This window comes from Odontesthes bonariensis, chromosome 20, assembly GCF_027942865.1.
Source record: "Odontesthes bonariensis isolate fOdoBon6 chromosome 20, fOdoBon6.hap1, whole genome shotgun sequence".
Classification (NCBI taxonomy): Eukaryota; Metazoa; Chordata; class Actinopteri; order Atheriniformes; family Atherinopsidae; genus Odontesthes; species Odontesthes bonariensis.
Genome location: NC_134525.1, coordinates 32,026,715 through 32,045,097, shown reverse-complemented (window position 1 = coordinate 32,045,097; position 18,383 = coordinate 32,026,715). Strand labels below are relative to the sequence as shown.

The following is an 18,383-nucleotide window of genomic DNA, read 5'->3' as shown; positions in this document are numbered from 1 at the left end:
GTACTATCAATAACGTTCACTGTACACTTTCCGAGTAATCCATAGACAAACTGAACAAGAATCAACCCATTTTGTCAAATTTTGAAATGGTATAAAACCTGTTTCTTCCATAAGTAGTTCATGAAATCTATACTGCTGGACTAAGTACACCATGGACTACTACCGTGGGTACTATCAAGTACTTTCACTGTATACTTTCAGAGTAATCCATAGACAAACTGAACAAGAATCAACCTATTTTGTCAAAATTTGAAGTGGTATAAAACCTGTTTCTTCCATAAGTAGTTCATGAAATCTATACTGCTGGACTAAGTATACCATGGACTACTTCCATGAGTACTATCAAGTACTTTCACTGTATACTTTCCAAGTAATCCATAGACAAAGTCCCTTAAACTGAACAAGAATGGACCTATTTTGTCTAACTTTAATGTGGTATAAAACCTGTTTCTTCCATAAGTAGTTCATGAAATCTATACTGCTGGACTAAGTACATCATGGACTACTACCATGAGTACTATCAATAACGTTCACTGTACACTTTCCGAGTAATCCATAGACAAACTGAACAAGAATCAACCCATTTTGTCAAATTTTGAAATGGTATAAAACCTGTTTCTTCCATAAGTAGTTCATGAAATCTATACTGCTGGACTAAGTACACCATGGACTACTACCGTGGGTACTATCAAGTACTTTCACTGTATACTTTCAGAGTAATCCATAGACAAACTGAACAAGAATCAACCTATTTTGTCAAAATTTGAAGTGGTATAAAACCTGTTTCTTCCATAAGTAGTTCATGAAATCTATACTGCTGGACTAAGTATACCATGGACTACTACCATGAGTACTATCAAGTACTTTCACTGTATACTTTCCAAGTAATCCATAGACAAAGTCCCTTAAACTGAACAAGAATGGACCTATTTTGTCTAACTTTAATGTGGTATAAAACCTGTTTCTTCCATAAGTAGTTCATGAAATCTATACTGCTGGACTAAGTACATCATGGACTACTACCATGAGTACTATCAATAACGTTCACTGTACACTTTCCGAGTAATCCATAGACAAACTGAACAAGAATCAACCCATTTTGTCAAATTTTGAAATGGTATAAAACCTGTTTCTTCCATAAGTAGTTCATGAAATCTATACTGCTGGACTAAGTACACCATGGACTACTACCGTGGGTACTATCAAGTACTTTCACTGTATACTTTCAGAGTAATCCATAGACAAACTGAACAAGAATCAACCTATTTTGTCAAAATTTGAAGTGGTATAAAACCTGTTTCTTCCATAAGTAGTTCATGAAATCTATACTGCTGGACTAAGTATACCATGGACTACTACCATGAGTACTATCAAGTACTTTCACTGTATACTTTCCAAGTAATCCATAGACAAAGTCCCTTAAACTGAACAAGAATGGACCTATTTTCTTTAACTTTGATGTGGTATAAAACCTGTTTATTCCATAAGTAGTTCATGAAACCTATACTGCCAGACTAAGTACATCATGGACTACTACCATGAGTACTATCAAGTACTTTCACTGTATACTTTCAGAGTAATCCATAGACAAACTGAACAAGAATGGACCTATTTTGTCTAACTTTCAAGTATTATAAAACCTGTTTCTTCCATAAGTAGTTCATGAAACCTATACTGCTGGACTAAGTACATCATGGACTACTACCATGAGTACTATCAAGTACTTTCACTGTATACTTTCAGAGTAATCCATAGACAAACTGAACAAGAATGGACCTATTTTGTCTAACTTTCAAGTATTATAAAACCTGTTTCTTCCATAAGTAGTTCATGAAACCTATACTGCTGGACTAAGTACATCATGGACTACTACCATGAGTACTATCAAGTACTTTCACTGTATACTTTCAGAGTAATCCATAGACAAACTGAACAAGAATGGACCTATTTTGTCTAACTTTCAAGTATTATAAAACCTGTTTCTTCCATAAGTAGTTCATGAAACCTATACTGCTGGACTAAGTACATCATGGACTACTACCATGAGTACTATCAAGTACTTTCACTGTATACTTTCCGCGTAATTCATAGACAAATTCCCTTAAACTGAACAAGAATGGACCTATTTTGTTTAACTTTGATGTGGTATAAAACCTGTTTCTTCCATAAGTAGTTCATGAAATCTATGCTGCTGGACTAAGTACATCATGGACTACTACCATGAGTACTATCAAGTACTTTCACTGTATACTTTGTGAGTAATCCATAGACAAACTGAACAAGAATGGACCTATTTTGTCTAATTTTAATGTGGTATAAAACCTGTTTCTTCCATAAGTAGTTCATGAAATCTATACTGCTGGACTAAGTACATCATGGACTACTACCATGAGTACTATCAATAACTTTCACTGTATACTTTCCGAGTAATCCATAGACAAACTGAACAAGAATCAACCCATTTTGTCAAACTTTGAAGTGGTATAAAACCTGTTTCTTCCATAAGTAGTTCATGAAATCTATACTGCTGGACTAAGTACACCATGGACTACTACCGTGGGTACTATCAAGTACTTTCACTGTATACTTTCAGAGTAATCCATAGACAAACTGAACAAGAATCAACCCATTTTGTCAAACTTTGAAGTGGTATAAAACCTGTTTATTCCATAAGTAGTTCATGAAACCTACACTGCCGGACTAAGTATACCATGGACTACTACCATGGGTACTATCAAGTACTTTCACTGTATACTTTCCAAGTTATCCATAGACAAAGTCCCTTAAACTGAATAAGAATGGACCTATTTTGTTTAACTTTGAAGTGGTATAAAACCTGTTTATTCCATAAGTAGTTCATGAAACCAATACTGCCAGACTAAGTACATCATGGGCTACTACCATGAGTACTATCAAGTACTTTCACTGTATACTTTCAGAGTCATCCATAGACAAACTGAACAAGAATGGACCTATTTTGTCTAACTTTGAAGAAGTATAAAACCTGTTTCTTCCATAAGTAGTTCATGAAACCTAGGCTGCTGGACTAAGTACATCATGGACTACTACCATGGGTATTATCAAGTACTTTCACTGTATACTTTCCATGTAATCCATAGACAAAGTCCCTTAAACTGAACAAGAATGGACCTATTTTGTCAAATTTTGAAGAAGTATAAAACCTGTTTCTTCCATAAGTAGTTCATGAAACCTATACTGCTGGACTAAGTACATCATGGACTACTACCATGAGTACTATCAAGTACTTTCACTGTATACTTTCAGAGTAATCCATAGACAAACTGAACAAGAATGGACCTATTTTGTCAAACTTTGAAGTGGTATAAAACCTGTTTCTTCCATAAGTAGTTCATAAAACCTAAACTGCTGGACTAAGTACACCATGGACTACTACCATGGGTACTATCAACTACTTTCACTGTATGCTTTCCGAGTAATCCATAAACAAAGTCCCTTAAACTGATCAAGAATGGACCTATTTGTCTAACTTTGAAGTGGTATAAAAACTGTTTCTTCCATAAGTAGTTCATGAAACATATACTGCTGGACTAAGTACACCATGGACTACTACCATGAGTACTATCAAGTACTTTTACTGTATGCTTTGTGAGGACTACTACTACTAATATTAATGATCAGTTAAGATACTGTGCAGAACTGTGAAACTCCTAGGCTTCTGACAGAAGATCTTACACATCCCAAACCCCCATATGTGAAGAATGAAAAAGTATATTTCTTTGTACAACAAATTATATATATATTTTTTAGATCAATTCATGCAATTACTTTTACTGTAAACATAGCATCTTTAAAAATCAATCAAGTTATGAAACTACACATTTTTAAACACTAATGATATCTTAAATTAGTAAATCAGCCGCGTTTCTTCACTTAATGATTTCTCTCCTCCTTAATTTTCTTTTTTTCCCTGAGAATTTGATATTTTTTACGGACTTTTATTTGTGAGATCATGCATCTCCTAACCCAGGGATGTCCAAAGTCGGTCCTCGAGGGCCGCTATGCTGCAGGTTTTAGATGTTGCCCTGCTTCACACAACTGATTCAGATTAAATGGATCTCTTCAAAAGATTGTTAAGTTCTGCACAAGCCTGTTAATGATGTCTTGATCTGAATCAGGTGTGTTGAAGCAGGGCAACATCTAAAACCTGCCGGACAGCGGCCCTCGAGGACCGACTTTGGACATCCCTGTCCTAACCAATCAGCGAAGTCTAACCAATCAGCGAAGGTCCATTCTTGTTCAGTTTGTCTATGGATTACTCACAAAGTAAACAGTGAAAGTACTTGATAGTACCCATGATAGTAGTCCATGATTCAATTCAATTCAATTCATTTTTATTTATATAGAGCCAAATACAACAAATATCATCTCAAGGCACTTAGATAATAACGTCCAATTCAAGCCAATTGGAATTCAATTCATTGTAATCATAATTATTCATAAAATAATCCAATTCGTTCATATAGAGCCAATTCAAAAACAATTTCCTAGCTAAGGAAACCAACAGATTGCACTGAAAACTTTTTCTTTTTCGGTCCAATCTCCCGTCCTGAGCGTGCCTGAGGCGACTGTGGAGAGAAACAACTCCCTTTTAACAGGAAGAAACCTCTGGCAGAACCAGACTCAGGAAGGGTGGCCATCCGCCTCGACCAGCTGGGGTTTGAGAAGACAGAAAGGGGGGGAGGGGGCCGCGGCGGCGACGGCGGCACTGTAACACCATTCAAAGGATATCTGTTGGAACAGGGAAACACGAGTTAATGACCACAATAATGTCACATATACATAAAGAGAGTAAAGTGAGGAAAGGTGTGACAGATGAGGCCCCCCAGCAGTCTAGGCCTATAGCAGCTTAACTATGGGATGTTTCAGGATCACCTGAGCCATCCCTAACTATAAGCTTTATAAAAAAGGAAAGTTTTAAGCCTGGTCTTAAAAGTGGAAAGGGTGTCTGCTTCCCGGACATTTACTGGCAGCTTATTCCACAAGAGAGGGGCCTGATAACTGAAGGCTCTGCCTCCCATTCTACTTTTAGAAACTCTGGGAACCTCAAGTAAACCTGCAGTTTGGGAACGAAGTGCTCTGTTAGGAAAATATCTTATAATGAGATCTTTAAGATATGATGGAGCTCGGTCATTACGAGCTTTATATGTTAGGAGAAGAATCTTAAATTCTATTCTGAATTTAACAGGGAGCCAATGAAGAGAAGCTAAAACTGGAGAAATATGATCTCTGCTGTTAGTTCTCATCAAAACTCTGGCTGCAGCATTTTGGATCAACTGAAGGCTTTTCAGAGAATATGTGGGACAGCTCTTAAATAAAGAATTACAGTAGTCCAATCTTGAAGTAACAAATGCATGGACTAGTTTTTCTGCATCACTCTGAGACAAGATGTTCCTGATTTTAACAATATTACGAAGGTGAAAGAAGGCAGTCCTAGAAACCTGTTTTATATGCGAGTCAAATGATAAATTCTGGTCAAAAATAACTCCAAGGTTCCTCACTGTAGAACTAGAAGCCAAGGAAATACCATCTAGAGTAACTATATAACTAGACAATTTCTCCCTGAAACGCTCAGGTCCAAAGATAACGACTTCAGTTTTGTCTGAATTTAGAAGCAGACAGTTCTGAGTCATCCAGGTCTTTATGTCTTTAAGACGTGTTTGTAGTACGACCAACCTATTGGGTTCATCTGGTTTCATAGATAAGTACAGCTGAGTATTATCAGCATAGCAATGGAAATTTATGCCATGCTGTCTAATAATGTTACCTAATGGAAGCATGTATAAAGTGAAAAGAATCGGTCCAAGCACAGAACCCTGGGGAACTCCATGACTTACTCTGGTGTGTGAGGAAGATTCTTCATTTACAAGAACAAACTGAAATCTATCAGATAAATATGACTTAAACCAGCCTAATGCAGTTCCTTTAATCCCAATAACATGTTCAAGTCTCTGTAATAAGATACTGTGATCGACCGTATCAAATGCAGCACTGAGATCCAACAGGACAAGCACAGACACAAGTCCGCTATCAGAGGCTAAGAGGAGATCATTGGTAACTTTCAGCAGTGCAGTTTCTGTGCTATGATGCACTCTGAATCCTGACTGAAACTCTTCAAACAGATTATTTCTGTGTAAATGATCACAAAGCTGAGCTGCAACTATTTTTTCAAGAACTTTAGACATAAAAGGGAGATTGGATATAGGTCTATAATGAGCCAACACCTCTGAATCAAGAGTAGGTTTTTTAAGTAAAGGTTTAATTACAGCAACCTTAAAGATCCTATGACATGAAAATAAATGGAGGCTTTTATATATTTTTAGAGGCTTTAGTGGTCCCCTTATACTGTATTATACTGTATATAGGCAACATTCTGCCTTGGTGCAGAATTACAGCCAGTCCCAAAATGAGTTTTTCTTAGGATCCTCAGAATGAGCTGTTTAGGGCCTGCAGCTTTAAATGCAAATTAGGAGGAGAAAGACGGGGCAAAGCGGAGGGTGGGGGTGTGGCCTTACTTCCGCCCTTGGTACCATGCGCAAATGCGTTGTGAATCGCTATGGCACGTAGAACAGCAGTCGTTCAAGCTTTTCAATTTGACCCAGAGTCTGATCCAGATGGAGAAGAAGTTGAAGAAGTTGAAAATCAGCGACTACAGCAGGACGTCTCTGAATGGTTAGTTAAGTATTTCGCCGTTAATTTAGTTTGTTTTGCTTATGTGTTGTTACAGATATTATCATGTGGGCTTAGCTACCTATGCTGAAGTAGTTGTATGTCTAGTTATATCAGTAATCTTTGTCATAAAAAAGAGCTATGCAGCCTTCACATCCATGTAAATCATGTTGCACATTACTCATGATTTATTCCTGAAGATAAATGTTCACCGTATGAAAAATAATATTTGATTTACTCCAGAGCACATTTGATGTTTACTTACTCAACAGCCACAAGCTAGACACTAACAAGCCATTATACCTTTTTATGTTGTTTATATCCACCTACATTTTTTACATAGGTGCCATTGTGGAAAATGTGCAACTATGCCCACAGAAGTGGAGAATATTTGCTGCCTTGAGATACCACAGGTAACATTCTCACCACCTCACTGGAAAATAATTTGTCTCTTCTTTCGGCAACTAATTTTGCTAATAAATGTCACTTACCGTTTCTAATTCTAAAAAAGGTTACTACACGACTTCGGGAGGTCGAAGAACAGCTCCCATGCATGGTAGACCATCCTGGATTGGAGCCTGTCTGCCTAAATGTCTACTCACTTCAAAATGCCAGCCAAATATACAGAGCAGACTATGGTCCTCTACAGTTCAGAGAAATACACCGGTAAATTGTGCATTGTTAGATAAGTTAATAACAGAAGTTTAGAGTTTTGACTTTGTATTCCAATAATTTATTTATTTTTGTACAGCGAGGGATGGGGTGGGGGGGGGGGACACAAAACAGACCGAATATGATCCATTGGTGCATAGAATTATTTTTTCACACACACAATGATACATTCAGAATTTAATATCTAATCAATTGTTCAGTCGCTACAGGTATCTGTCCTGTCGCAGTTTTGTGAGCTGGTGCTGGGGCTTCTTGGGACGCAGAATCCGGGTTGTAATTCCAGCCTGTGTGGTCCTGCGCATCCGCTCGGAGTTTCCTGATGAGGAAGGCCACTATGTTGGGTTTAAACGGCCCCCTGTTTGAACCTTGAAACAAAGCTGGCAATGACCTCCTCCTTGTCCGGCCTCTCATACTGCGCTGATAAGTTTTCTGGGACAGAGATGGCCAACAGCGCATCGTTGTATGGTGTCGGGTTAAAAAAGACTTCATCGAAGATTAGGTCCATCATGTCAGAAACATAACCTGTATCATAAAGCACAAGCAATATCTCCATTTAATTGGTTGAGTTTTGTTTTTACTGTGCATTTTGTGTATTTGTATGTAATCCATTTTTCTTCGAGAGAAATAAATGTTAAAATTCCAAACAATGTGTCATTTTAATTGATTTGAACCATTACCAAAGGTCGCCTTCGTCTTTACTGGTTTAGCTCTGCACTCTCCCTTCCGAGACTTTGGAAAGGAGAGTTTAAAGAGGGGTACACCTTCCTCCGTTTCGGCCTGTGGTCGATCCGCATTTTCATTGAAATGCATAGCAGCCAGGTAGAGTCTGGAAGTACAAGATAAAAATATTTGTTCATATTGACAGATATTTTAAACTAAAATTCCTAAAAGTATTGAGTAAAGATTTGTTTTACCTGCACAGCATTCCAATAAAGGGAAACACTACATTTTTTGGAGCAAAACGAAGGATGACTGCATGGAAAGCCTCCAAAGATGACGTTTGGTGGTGGGGGCTCAGTTTTTCCACATCCTTCAGCGTTCTTTTCTTTGTCAGCAGAGACTCCAACTTGTAGAAAGCTGGAGTTGCTGCAAACAATAACAAAATATCTTATTAGAAAACAATACAGTAACAAATATCACAGCAATGACCTCGTTGTTTGCTTGTCTGTTTGCTGTTTTAACATTTTGCCTGCATATTGGTTGAGATACCTGCTTGGAGCCATTTCTTTTTGTCCGTTGTTGTGCGGATTGCATGCTCACACTTGGGGTAAAGAGGATTCTCATGCGTGTGGATATCTTGCACATGGTTGAGGATCGCGTTCCACTTGGCAATTCTCTCTGGCCCTGAGGTTGAATTAGCTGCAGTCCAGTATATGTGGTTGTTGATGCTTTTCATCCACTTGTTCAGTTTCTCACAGTCTTTCATCTTACATAGGACTTCCAGTTTCTTTGAAATTCCTAAAATGAAAGCAAACAACATTCCACTTAGTAAAGAGTAAGAGTGACAACTATGCTGTAGCAATTCAAAAACAATTTCAAAGCATTTGATAATATTGACTCATAATGTCAGCATTTGACTGTCCAACATCACTGCTGTCAATTTTTCTGATGACACAGCAGTAGTTGACCTAATTTCTAAGAACAATGAGCAGGCTTACTTGAATGAGGTAGATAGACTTTCAAACTGTTGCCAAGACAACAACCTACTCCTATTGTTACCAAGACTAAGGAGATATATATAGATTTCAGGCAATATCAGCAGAAAGTCTACCAACCAGTCCAGATTAACGACTCTGAGGTGGAAAGAGTAGATCTTGGTGTTGATATTTCTGAACATCTGACTTTGACCAAACATGTTGATTCACTGGTGAACGCCAGCGTCTTTTCCACCTCAGATGCCATAAGTACTTTAGGTTACCTGAAAACCTGAATAGTTACCTTTTGCGAAGTGCCACACATCGTAGTACTGGGTGATGTTTCTCTCCCTGAGGAACTTTTGAACTTGAGGATGACGATCGGTGACAATGCAATCCAGTTTGACGTCACGCGACTCGAGCAAGGCCAGACTCCTCGTCAGGCCCTCTTTCTCCATATAGCAGCTACCACCAACCTCGTTGCTCTGTCACCACAGAAAAAAAAACACATTAGTAGACAATGTATTATGGACCTTGATTTTTAAATTACAACAAATAACCCCTTTACAGAGTCAATTTCAACAACTCACCTGGACCAACTGAATGTCCACAACGGTGTTAGTTTGGAGATCCATCATGGTGTAACTCCCATATTTTGCAGAGTGACCTGTTAAAAATTGGGTTTAAATAATGACACTTGGAATCACTATTCAATACATATTATGTATTCTTATATTTAGGTGCAATTCATAACTTCACATAACAACACACTGCTTAGAGCCATCAGACCTGGTCCCTGGCTTTTGTGTGTCTCAGAGCCAGCACTATTACACTCTGATTGCTGGCCTTTGGCTACAGATAGTTGGAGCTAAAGACCTTGATAAAACCACCCCCTGCCTGCTGTCATTCCTTTGAACTTCAAACAATATCACTGTACAAAATACAATACTTCAGTCAAGTAACAATACCTGGAGAATCAGCCCTCATGTCACCACCGAGTATGACTTTTTCCTCCCGAGTAAGCCGCTGCAGATTCACATCCTGTGTGACTTTCCAGTGGTGAATAACTGCAGGTTCAATGAAGGCTCTGGCATGCCGGCGAAATGTTTCATACCGAAACAACTCCAGCTTCATTGCCTTGAAGACCTGGGTGTGGAGGGGAGAAATAATACATGTAATTTGATATAAATACAAGTATTTCAGTTACGGTATCTACAGTTGCACATACTTTACCTTTTCTATTTGTATGAAAGATGCACCACTCAGGTACACAGCGGCAGAAAGGTGCAGGTTTCCAGCTGGCGTGCTACCCAGGATAGGCTGGCTATTCCATTGTCTTCTAAATGTGCAGTGGGGACACCGCTGCTTCACAGACAGGAATGTCCCCAGCCTTTGAGTCTTCACATCACATGCCCGTGTGCAGACCGGACATGCATTAAACAACTGCATGATGCAGTTCTCGTACACTATGTACTTCTTGATGTGTGTGGAAGTGGAGGACTCCTCTCTATATAAAACCACAAAGAAAGCAAAACACATTTTGAGTTGATCAGATTGAGCTTTCATCTGGACAGTACTTTAAACCAGCACACTCCTTGAAGCCGGATGAATAATCTGTATGCACATAAATAATCCTAAAAGTAATGCTATAAACAACAACAGTCTCGCTGAGACCAATCCTTCATGTTGGAATGCCATACAATTAAAAAAAAATTATGAAAGTTCTCACAATCCCTACATTTTCTTCACACTCACACACAGATAATGATAACTTACAGCCTCAGTGTAGAGTTTTCGGACGCTGTGACAGAGTCTGCAGGGTCATAAGTGGAATCCTGTCCCTTTGGGGTATCCACTAAAGAGCTTCCCTCCAATGCATCATCTTCCTGCTCCTCCTCAAGATCCAATCGAGGTCTTTTGGATGGTCTCTTTACTGGTGTTGATGACAGGAACAAAGGGTCTACATTGGACGTCCCAACACCAAAGTCTTTGCAGGAGACAGTTGCCTGGACACCTGCAACAAATATCACCATTGTACCGTCAGGATGTATGTTTGTTTGATATGTCAAGTCATTCATGTGTATGACATATGATGTATTCATACAGTGACAGCACTCTTCTAACCCAATTTCACATGTGGGACAATAAAGTTAATCTCATCTTATTGAAGGTGGCTAGAACATACCTTCACTTCTTTCTTTTTTTTACTTTATTGCCAATAACGTATAGGCAATACAAACAAACACACCACACAGAAACAGACAAATAATAATAATAACAATATTATACATAAAACACACATATACAAATAAAATTGAAAATTAAAATAAAATTAAAATAAAAATACATTAGAAAAAAAAAGGTTCACCTTGATTGCAAGCTTATGTTACATTCGTCTTATACAATTATATGCTTAACCAATATAAAGAATGACAGGTGTCCATCTCCTAAGGAAAAGGGGTAATTTTAACTGTAGAATGGCAGTCATATTTTCCATCACTTGGACTTGATTACACCTCTGTCTCCATTGAGCCACTGTATGAGGCTCAGGCTGCATCCAACGCATTGTAATAATTTTTCTTGCGATCATTAGTAAGACATGCAAAATATAACACTGGTCTTTAGTAAAGTTTTGTTCTGTTGTTTTCTCAAGCAAAATAAATACAGGGTCAAAATACCTTCACTTCTGATGTGGGCCTTCAAAGTCCTAAAGGATAGCTGTGTGGCTACAGTATGTGTTTCCAGTTGGTCTGTCTGGCAGGCAACATCCCTTGAGAGAGGCAGCTGAATAAAAGCACTTGATGTGCTGGCCTGTGTAGATACAACAAGGTCAAATTAGTACAAGTTATTACTTTGTATATCTTCCAAATGCAAATTTGAAGACTTAGCCCTATGCTAATCGCTAATCGCGATTTTGACATTCTCAGCTGATTGCTCTGGTTTGCAAAGATGGACGTAGTGCTAGTCATTTTAATCAGGGGAAAGGCAGATATCGTGCGCGCCATAACACCAACAGCAGGACGGCTATCAAAACAACAAATAAGTACACAACACTGGCGTTACAGTAAATGAGGTGTCCACTCGCATACCTCATGCTATTTACTGTTACATTAGCGACAGTAGCTGCATTAGCTATTAGCTGCAGAGCTAACGATACTTTCAGGACACTTTCTTGTGGTAACAAGCTATTTAACTATACTGTACATACATAAAAGCAAGACAATTATAGAGCGTTAAATTACTTACTTGTCCGAGGTCTGTAGTTGGGCCAAAGAGAGTTGGTACTGATCCAGGGTTCATTTTAAGACGATCGGCAAGGCCAGCTCGGTATTGGCCCAAGTTTTGGAAACAATCCTCCGTGAAATGTTTGGCGCACACATACACAAATCTCTTCTGTTCTTTTGTCACTTTCCCAGAAAAAACAAAATCTGACCACTGGCTCTTTAGGGGTTCTGATGCAGGAGCTTTAAAAAGATTTTTTAGATCCGTTGTACATCCATGTACAGAGCAAATGTTATGCTTTCGATCAGCCATGGTGTGTTAGATATCCTACGCAGAAAAATCAAGATGGCGTTGCGCAGACTTTCAACTGATTTTACAATGAGCTGGCCAAAGAGCTGTGGGCGGGGAAAGGCAGTTTATTGGCTCTGGGTGGAAACAACCTCCACGTCATAAGCGGGCACACGTCATAAGCGGCGGCTTTCTCGATCAGGCCTTCTGCATGGTCACATTTCCAAAGGCAGAGAATAATTTCCAGTGCATGGTTTAGGTCTATCGTCATTTTTAGACACTGGGGGACCGCAGGCAGGCTAGAGGAACTCATATTAATGTTAAACAACCTTAAAAAGTGAAAATTTCATGCCATGGGACCTTTAAAAGTCTGAGGTACATATCCTGTCAACAAAGACAGATTGATCAAATCCAATATGGAAGTGTCAATTAATGGGAAAACCTCCTTGAACAGTCTGGTTGGGATTGGGTCTAAAACACAAGTTGATGGTTTAGAAGAGACTATTGCTGTTGTTAGTTCAGAGAGATCAACTGGGCAGAAGCCATCTAAATACAAATCAGGTTCTAAAGATACTTCTAAAGCTGCTGTACTTGATGATACATCACTGATAATAGTGGGAAGGACTCCATCAATCTTCTCTCTTATAGAAACAATTTTATTAATAAAGAAGCTCATGAAATCATCACTGCTGAGAGTTAAAGGACTACCTGGCTCAACAGAGCTCGGACTCTTTGTCAGACTGGCTACAGTGCTGAAAAGAAACCTGGGATTATTCTTATTCTCTTCTATCAATGATGAATAATAAGCAGTTCTAGCTTTACGAAGGACTTTCTTATACGTTATTAAACTATCTTTCCAGACTAATTGAGACTTTTCTAAATTAGAGGAACTTTCTTGCAGTCTGCTTTAAAGCACACAGCTGTGAATTATACCAAGGAGCCAACCTCTTCTGACTGATTACCTTCCTTTTCAGAGGGGCAACATTGTCCAGTGCTGTACGCATTGAAACTATAGTGCTGTCAACAAGAGAGTCAAGTGTTGCTGGAGTAAAGTTTAGGTAGTCGTCTTCTGTCATATCTGCACATGGCAGTGAAGAAAAGGATGATGGAATTAATTCTTTAAATCTGGTTACAGCATCCTCTGATAGACACCTTCTATATGTACATTTCTTCTCAGAAACTGTATAGTCAAGTAATGTAAACTCAAAGGTTATCAGAAAATGGTCAGATAAGACAGGGTTATGAGGGAACACTGTTAACTGTTCACTCTCAATGCCATAAGTCAGCACAAGATCAAGGGTGTGATTAAGGCAGTGAGTCGGTCTGTGAACACTGAGAAAATCCAATAGAGTCTAATATAGAATTAAAGTTCATATTCAGGCTGTCATTTTCAACATCTACATGAATATTAAAGTCACCCACTACAATGACTTTATCTGTACTCAGCACTAACTGGGATAAAAACTCTGAGAATTCAGACAGAAACTCAGAATAAGGGCCAGGTGGACGATACACAACAACAAACACAAGAGGTTTCTGGGATGAGAGCAGCTCCTTCCAAAGTGGGATGGATGCCGTCTCTCCTCATCAGACCAGGTTTTCTCCAAAAAGATTGCCAATTATCTCTGTAGCCCACGTTGTTTGCTGGACACCATCTAGATAACCAGCGATTGTAGGACGACATGCGGCTAAACATGTCATCACTGGTCAGATTTGGCAGGGGTCCAGAGAAAACTACGGAGTCCAACATTGTTTTGGCAAAATCACACACCGATGCAACATTAATTTTAGTGACCTCCGATTGGCGTAACCAGGTGTCATTAACGCCGACGTGAATAACTATTTTACCATATTTACGTTTATCCTTAGCCAGCAGTTTTAAATAGGATTCTATGTCGCCCGCTCTGGCCCCTGGAATGCATTTGACTATGGCCGCTGGTGTCTCTAATGCCACGTTTCTGACTATGGAGCTGCCAATTACCAGGGTTTTGTCCTCAGCGGGTGTGTCGCTGAGTGGGGAAAATCTGTTTGAAGCGTGGACAGGTCGATGGTGAACAACGGGCTTTACTTTAGAGCTATGCCTCTTCCTGACAGTCACCCAGCCACGTTGTAATCCTGGCTGCTCAGGTTCTGCTAGGGGGAGGCTAATTGAGCTAGCTACGCTAGGTGGCTCCACACTGGCTAAAGGGACCTGGCTCGCTATCGGTTGATTTTCAACAGTGCAGAGCCGAGCTTCCAATTCAGATAATCTCGCCTCCAAAACTACAAAAAGACTACATTTGTTACATGTACCATTATCGCTAAAGGAGGCAGAGGAGTAACTAAACATCTGACACACGGAGCAGGTGAAAGCAGGAGATGGAGGAAGAGAACTGGTAGCCATGCTACGCTAGAGAACCAGACACACCGTTAAAAAGTGAGAATAAAGATTAAAGATCTGTAGGAGTTAGGGATGCAAATTATCGATTAATTCATTAATCATTAGTTGACTGATCTTATCGATCGACTTACGATTAATTGATAAGCGGCGTTTTTCACCTGAATTTCAGTGTTTCAATAGGGCCTTTAAAAATATCAGCTAGTTAAAACACCGAATTCAAAAAGTATATATTATATTATGATAATTATATTGTATTATATTATATTACATATTCCTCAAGTAATTATGCATTAGGAAAAGAAAGCAGACATGTTTTTTTATGGTATAACAAAATACATTCTTTAATAAAAAATGTTTTTAAAAAAAACAAATAAATTAAGGACTGGCTCAGTTCGTGCATTTGAAACATTACACATTTAAAACAAAAAAACAATAAAAGAAATTAAATAGAGAGCCAAACAGAAAATTATTGAGCCTATAGATTATGAAGAAACTGCATCTAAGCTATTAATTAGGAAATCCTCAACTGAAACATGCACAACATTTTTCTGCCTTCTGTGGTCAGGGGTAAGGCGTGTGCGCAGTCTATTTACAGTGAGGCCAGCTGCTGAAAATACACGCTCAGATGGGACTGATGTGCCTGGCGTACACAAATACCGTTTTGCTAGTTTTGCCAGCGTCGGAAACCTCCCTTCATTCACTTTCCACCAGCATGTGGGGTTCGACTCAAGAATTGCAGGAGGGTCCTTTAAGTAAATCTCCACTTCGCTCTCCACGCCACCTTTGCGAGCATTGGAATAGGTTTCACCCAGGAGTAGACTCATAGCAGATGTAGCCCCATGTCGCTGAGGCGCTGCTGTCTGGATAGTGTTCCCGTCTCCAGCGGTGGCGGCACCTGTTGCTGTGACGCTGTCGCGTTCAGCTGTAGCCATTTCAAGCAGTTTAGAATGAGCTGAGCTCCTGGTAGCTGGAGGTAGAAATCCCAGGTGTTTGTGGCGAGGGTCAAGCATAAGCCCCTTTCACACTGCGACCCGCTACCTTAGCGGGTCCAAATTGCACCTTCGACCCGCGTCGAGCAATGTGAACGCTTGGTGTGTTGGTGACCCGTGTCGCCTGAAGCCGAGTTCAGGGGGCGTTGCCTAGTGGCAGAGCGTCACACGAAACGCATAAAATGCTGGGCGTGTACAATGACGTAGGCACAAGCCATGCGTCGGAGGTAGGGTTAAATACACCTGTCTGCATCAAATTTTTCAAACAAACGATGGCGGGACACCTTGAGATATCGTTTATGCAATGCAGTTCATGGAATTGTTACTTTATGTGGATGGTTACAACGTGGGATGCCGCCGATGAACATATGCGGAGAATACGGGAGCACTATAACCTCCAAATTGAGGAAATCCAGCTACAATTTGAAGCAGAAGAATGCGAACACCGTCCCCGAAATGTGGCGGTAAATAACGTCCTCTGCTCGGAGGCTGAGGAGCTCGCGGACCTCCTTGTCTCCCCAGTTGGCCATATTAAAAAGTGTCTCCAACTTGATGTAGGCTAAAACAGAGTAAAACTTGTCCTCACCTGTCGCTGTTGTTCTGAATCAGCTGTCCATTATGTTTTTTAAACTCCTCACGTCACGCCCACGTCCGACCCGCGTCGATTGCGTTCACATCAAACTCGGCTCGGCAAAAAGACTAGGGTCCGACGCGGGTCGAAAGGCGAGTCGAGTTGACGCGGCAACCCGGGTCGGCAGTGTGAACGCAACAGCGGACACACTAAATTCGCGAATTAAACGCGGGTTATTCGGCAGTGTGAAAGAGGCTATAGTTGCGACCATATGGGTGGATGAGTCGAGGTCATCAGACTTAATCTGTTGAAAATAGAAACAATAGGCATACAATTATTAAAAAGGATACAATTGAATGACAATTACATTAGGGCCTATTGTTTGCGTCATTTTTTGTATCATTATTGTTATTATTATTGAATATAGATCATTTTAATAATTAATGGATACATACCTTCATGCGCTCGCCCAGCGAATCTCGCACTCTTTCCTTGAACTCTGCGACTTTGTGGCTGTCCCCGTCTGCAGCGCCGAGGTGGTTGTTGATTAGACTGAACGTGATGGGGTAAGTGTTTGAGATTGACACCTCCGACTCGGCAGACATCACCGTAGTTGCACACTTCAGGGTTCCCAACATCGGTGCCATATCTTCCATTAGCTGCCAGTAGTCGTCTCTCAACTCCAGAGTCCTCGCATCTGCCAGTTTGGTCACGGAACGGTCTGATAATACGGCTGACACGGCCCACCGCTGTTCGACTAGGCGCTCAAACATGTCGCAGACTGAGTTCCACCTGGTTTTACAGGATTGAATGAGGCGATGCAGTGGAAGCGACATTTGCTGTTGCTTTTCACCCAGGGCTTTGGTTGCGATTGTGCTGTGGTGGAAATGTTTCACCAACCTTCCCGCTGCCACTATTGCTCTGCTTACCACAGCAGCAGCAAAGCCGTCATTGACTGCGAGATTTAGAGTGTGTGCAAAACATGCAACCGATTTCCAAGTGACTCGTGTGGGGTTGTTTGCATTGACAATGTTTCTTGCGTTGTCGTGAACACACGCTGTAACGCGACCGGAGAGTCCCCAAGTCTCCACAACCTCATTAAGCTTGTCAGCTAAATTGTCAGCGGTGTGTCTTTCCGACATGTTCGTCGTAGTCAGGACTGCCGATTTTAGCTGCCAGTTCTCGTCGTTGTAGTGGCACGTCACGGTAATGTAGCTTTCTGTTGTTAGAGCCGTCCAACAGTCTGTTGTCAGAGCTACAGCAGTAGCAGTAGCTAGCGTTGTTTTAAGCTCACTCTTCCTTTTTTCGTAGCGAACCTCGAGGCGGGAGGTTATTGATGGCCTCGAAGGGATATTGTAGCCTGGCTCTAGGATCGCAATGAGATCCTGAAATCCTGCACCGTCAACTGTGTTGATTGGCATCAAATCTCTCTCGATCATGCTGCATATGCTCTCTGTAATGCCCTCCGCCCTTCTCTCATCACACGCTCGCCTTCCCAGTGTAGCTTTGATTGTAGGTTGACCAGGTGCACGGGTGCCATGCAGGACAGCTCCATGCACAGTGTTCAAATGATAACTGAGTGACCTAGTTGAACTGTTGTATTTCAATACCGCATGACACAGCGAACATTTGACTTCTTTGCCTGCATTAATAATGTTGAAATGGTCCCACACAGCACTTCTTTTCGCCCGCTTCATTTTGTCTTCAACCCTGGTCCCTCGCAAGATGTGTTCACCAGGTGAACTTCACCTCTCGTTCTCACGCTCTGTTCAAGTTACTACAGACAGTAGTGCCCTCTAGCGATTAATTGTGATTAATAAATTTTGTTCGAGCAACCACTTCAAAGTTAGACAAAATAGGTTTATTTTTGTTCAGTTTAAGAGACTTTGTCTATGAATTACTTGGAAAGTATACAGTGA

At 40.3% G+C, this 18,383-nt stretch overlaps 2 protein-coding genes and 1 long non-coding RNA gene across 3 annotated transcripts; 1 reads left to right on the top strand and 2 right to left on the bottom strand.

Moving 5' to 3' along the window:
* Positions 1–6,326: 6,326 nt before the first annotated feature.
* On the top strand, positions 6,327–7,932 carry LOC142370318 (uncharacterized). Its single transcript, XR_012767845.1, has 3 exons — positions 6,327–7,121; positions 7,220–7,374; positions 7,581–7,932. It is a non-coding gene; the product is annotated as an uncharacterized LOC142370318 (long non-coding RNA).
* LOC142370317 (uncharacterized) lies at positions 7,581–11,875 on the bottom strand. The gene is made up of 10 exons (XM_075452819.1): positions 11,693–11,875; positions 10,791–11,028; positions 10,248–10,521; positions 9,983–10,160; positions 9,605–9,681; positions 9,319–9,499; positions 8,590–8,838; positions 8,295–8,466; positions 8,058–8,206; positions 7,581–7,902 (listed from the first exon to the last, which is right to left on the bottom strand). Exons 3-10 carry the CDS (start codon positions 10,461–10,463, stop codon positions 7,724–7,726), a joined length of 1,401 nt encoding a protein of 466 aa, XP_075308934.1. The 5' UTR covers positions 10,464–10,521; positions 10,791–11,028; positions 11,693–11,875; the 3' UTR covers positions 7,581–7,723.
* Positions 11,876–15,724: 3,849 nt separating this feature from the next.
* Positions 15,725–18,164, bottom strand: LOC142369997 (E3 SUMO-protein ligase ZBED1-like). Its single transcript, XM_075452413.1, has 2 exons — positions 16,920–18,164; positions 15,725–15,826 (listed from the first exon to the last, which is right to left on the bottom strand). The coding sequence occupies exons 1-2, from the start codon at positions 18,159–18,161 to the stop codon at positions 15,725–15,727; spliced, it is 1,344 nt and encodes a 447-aa protein (XP_075308528.1). The 5' UTR covers positions 18,162–18,164.
* Between the last annotated feature and the right edge of the window lie 219 nt (positions 18,165–18,383).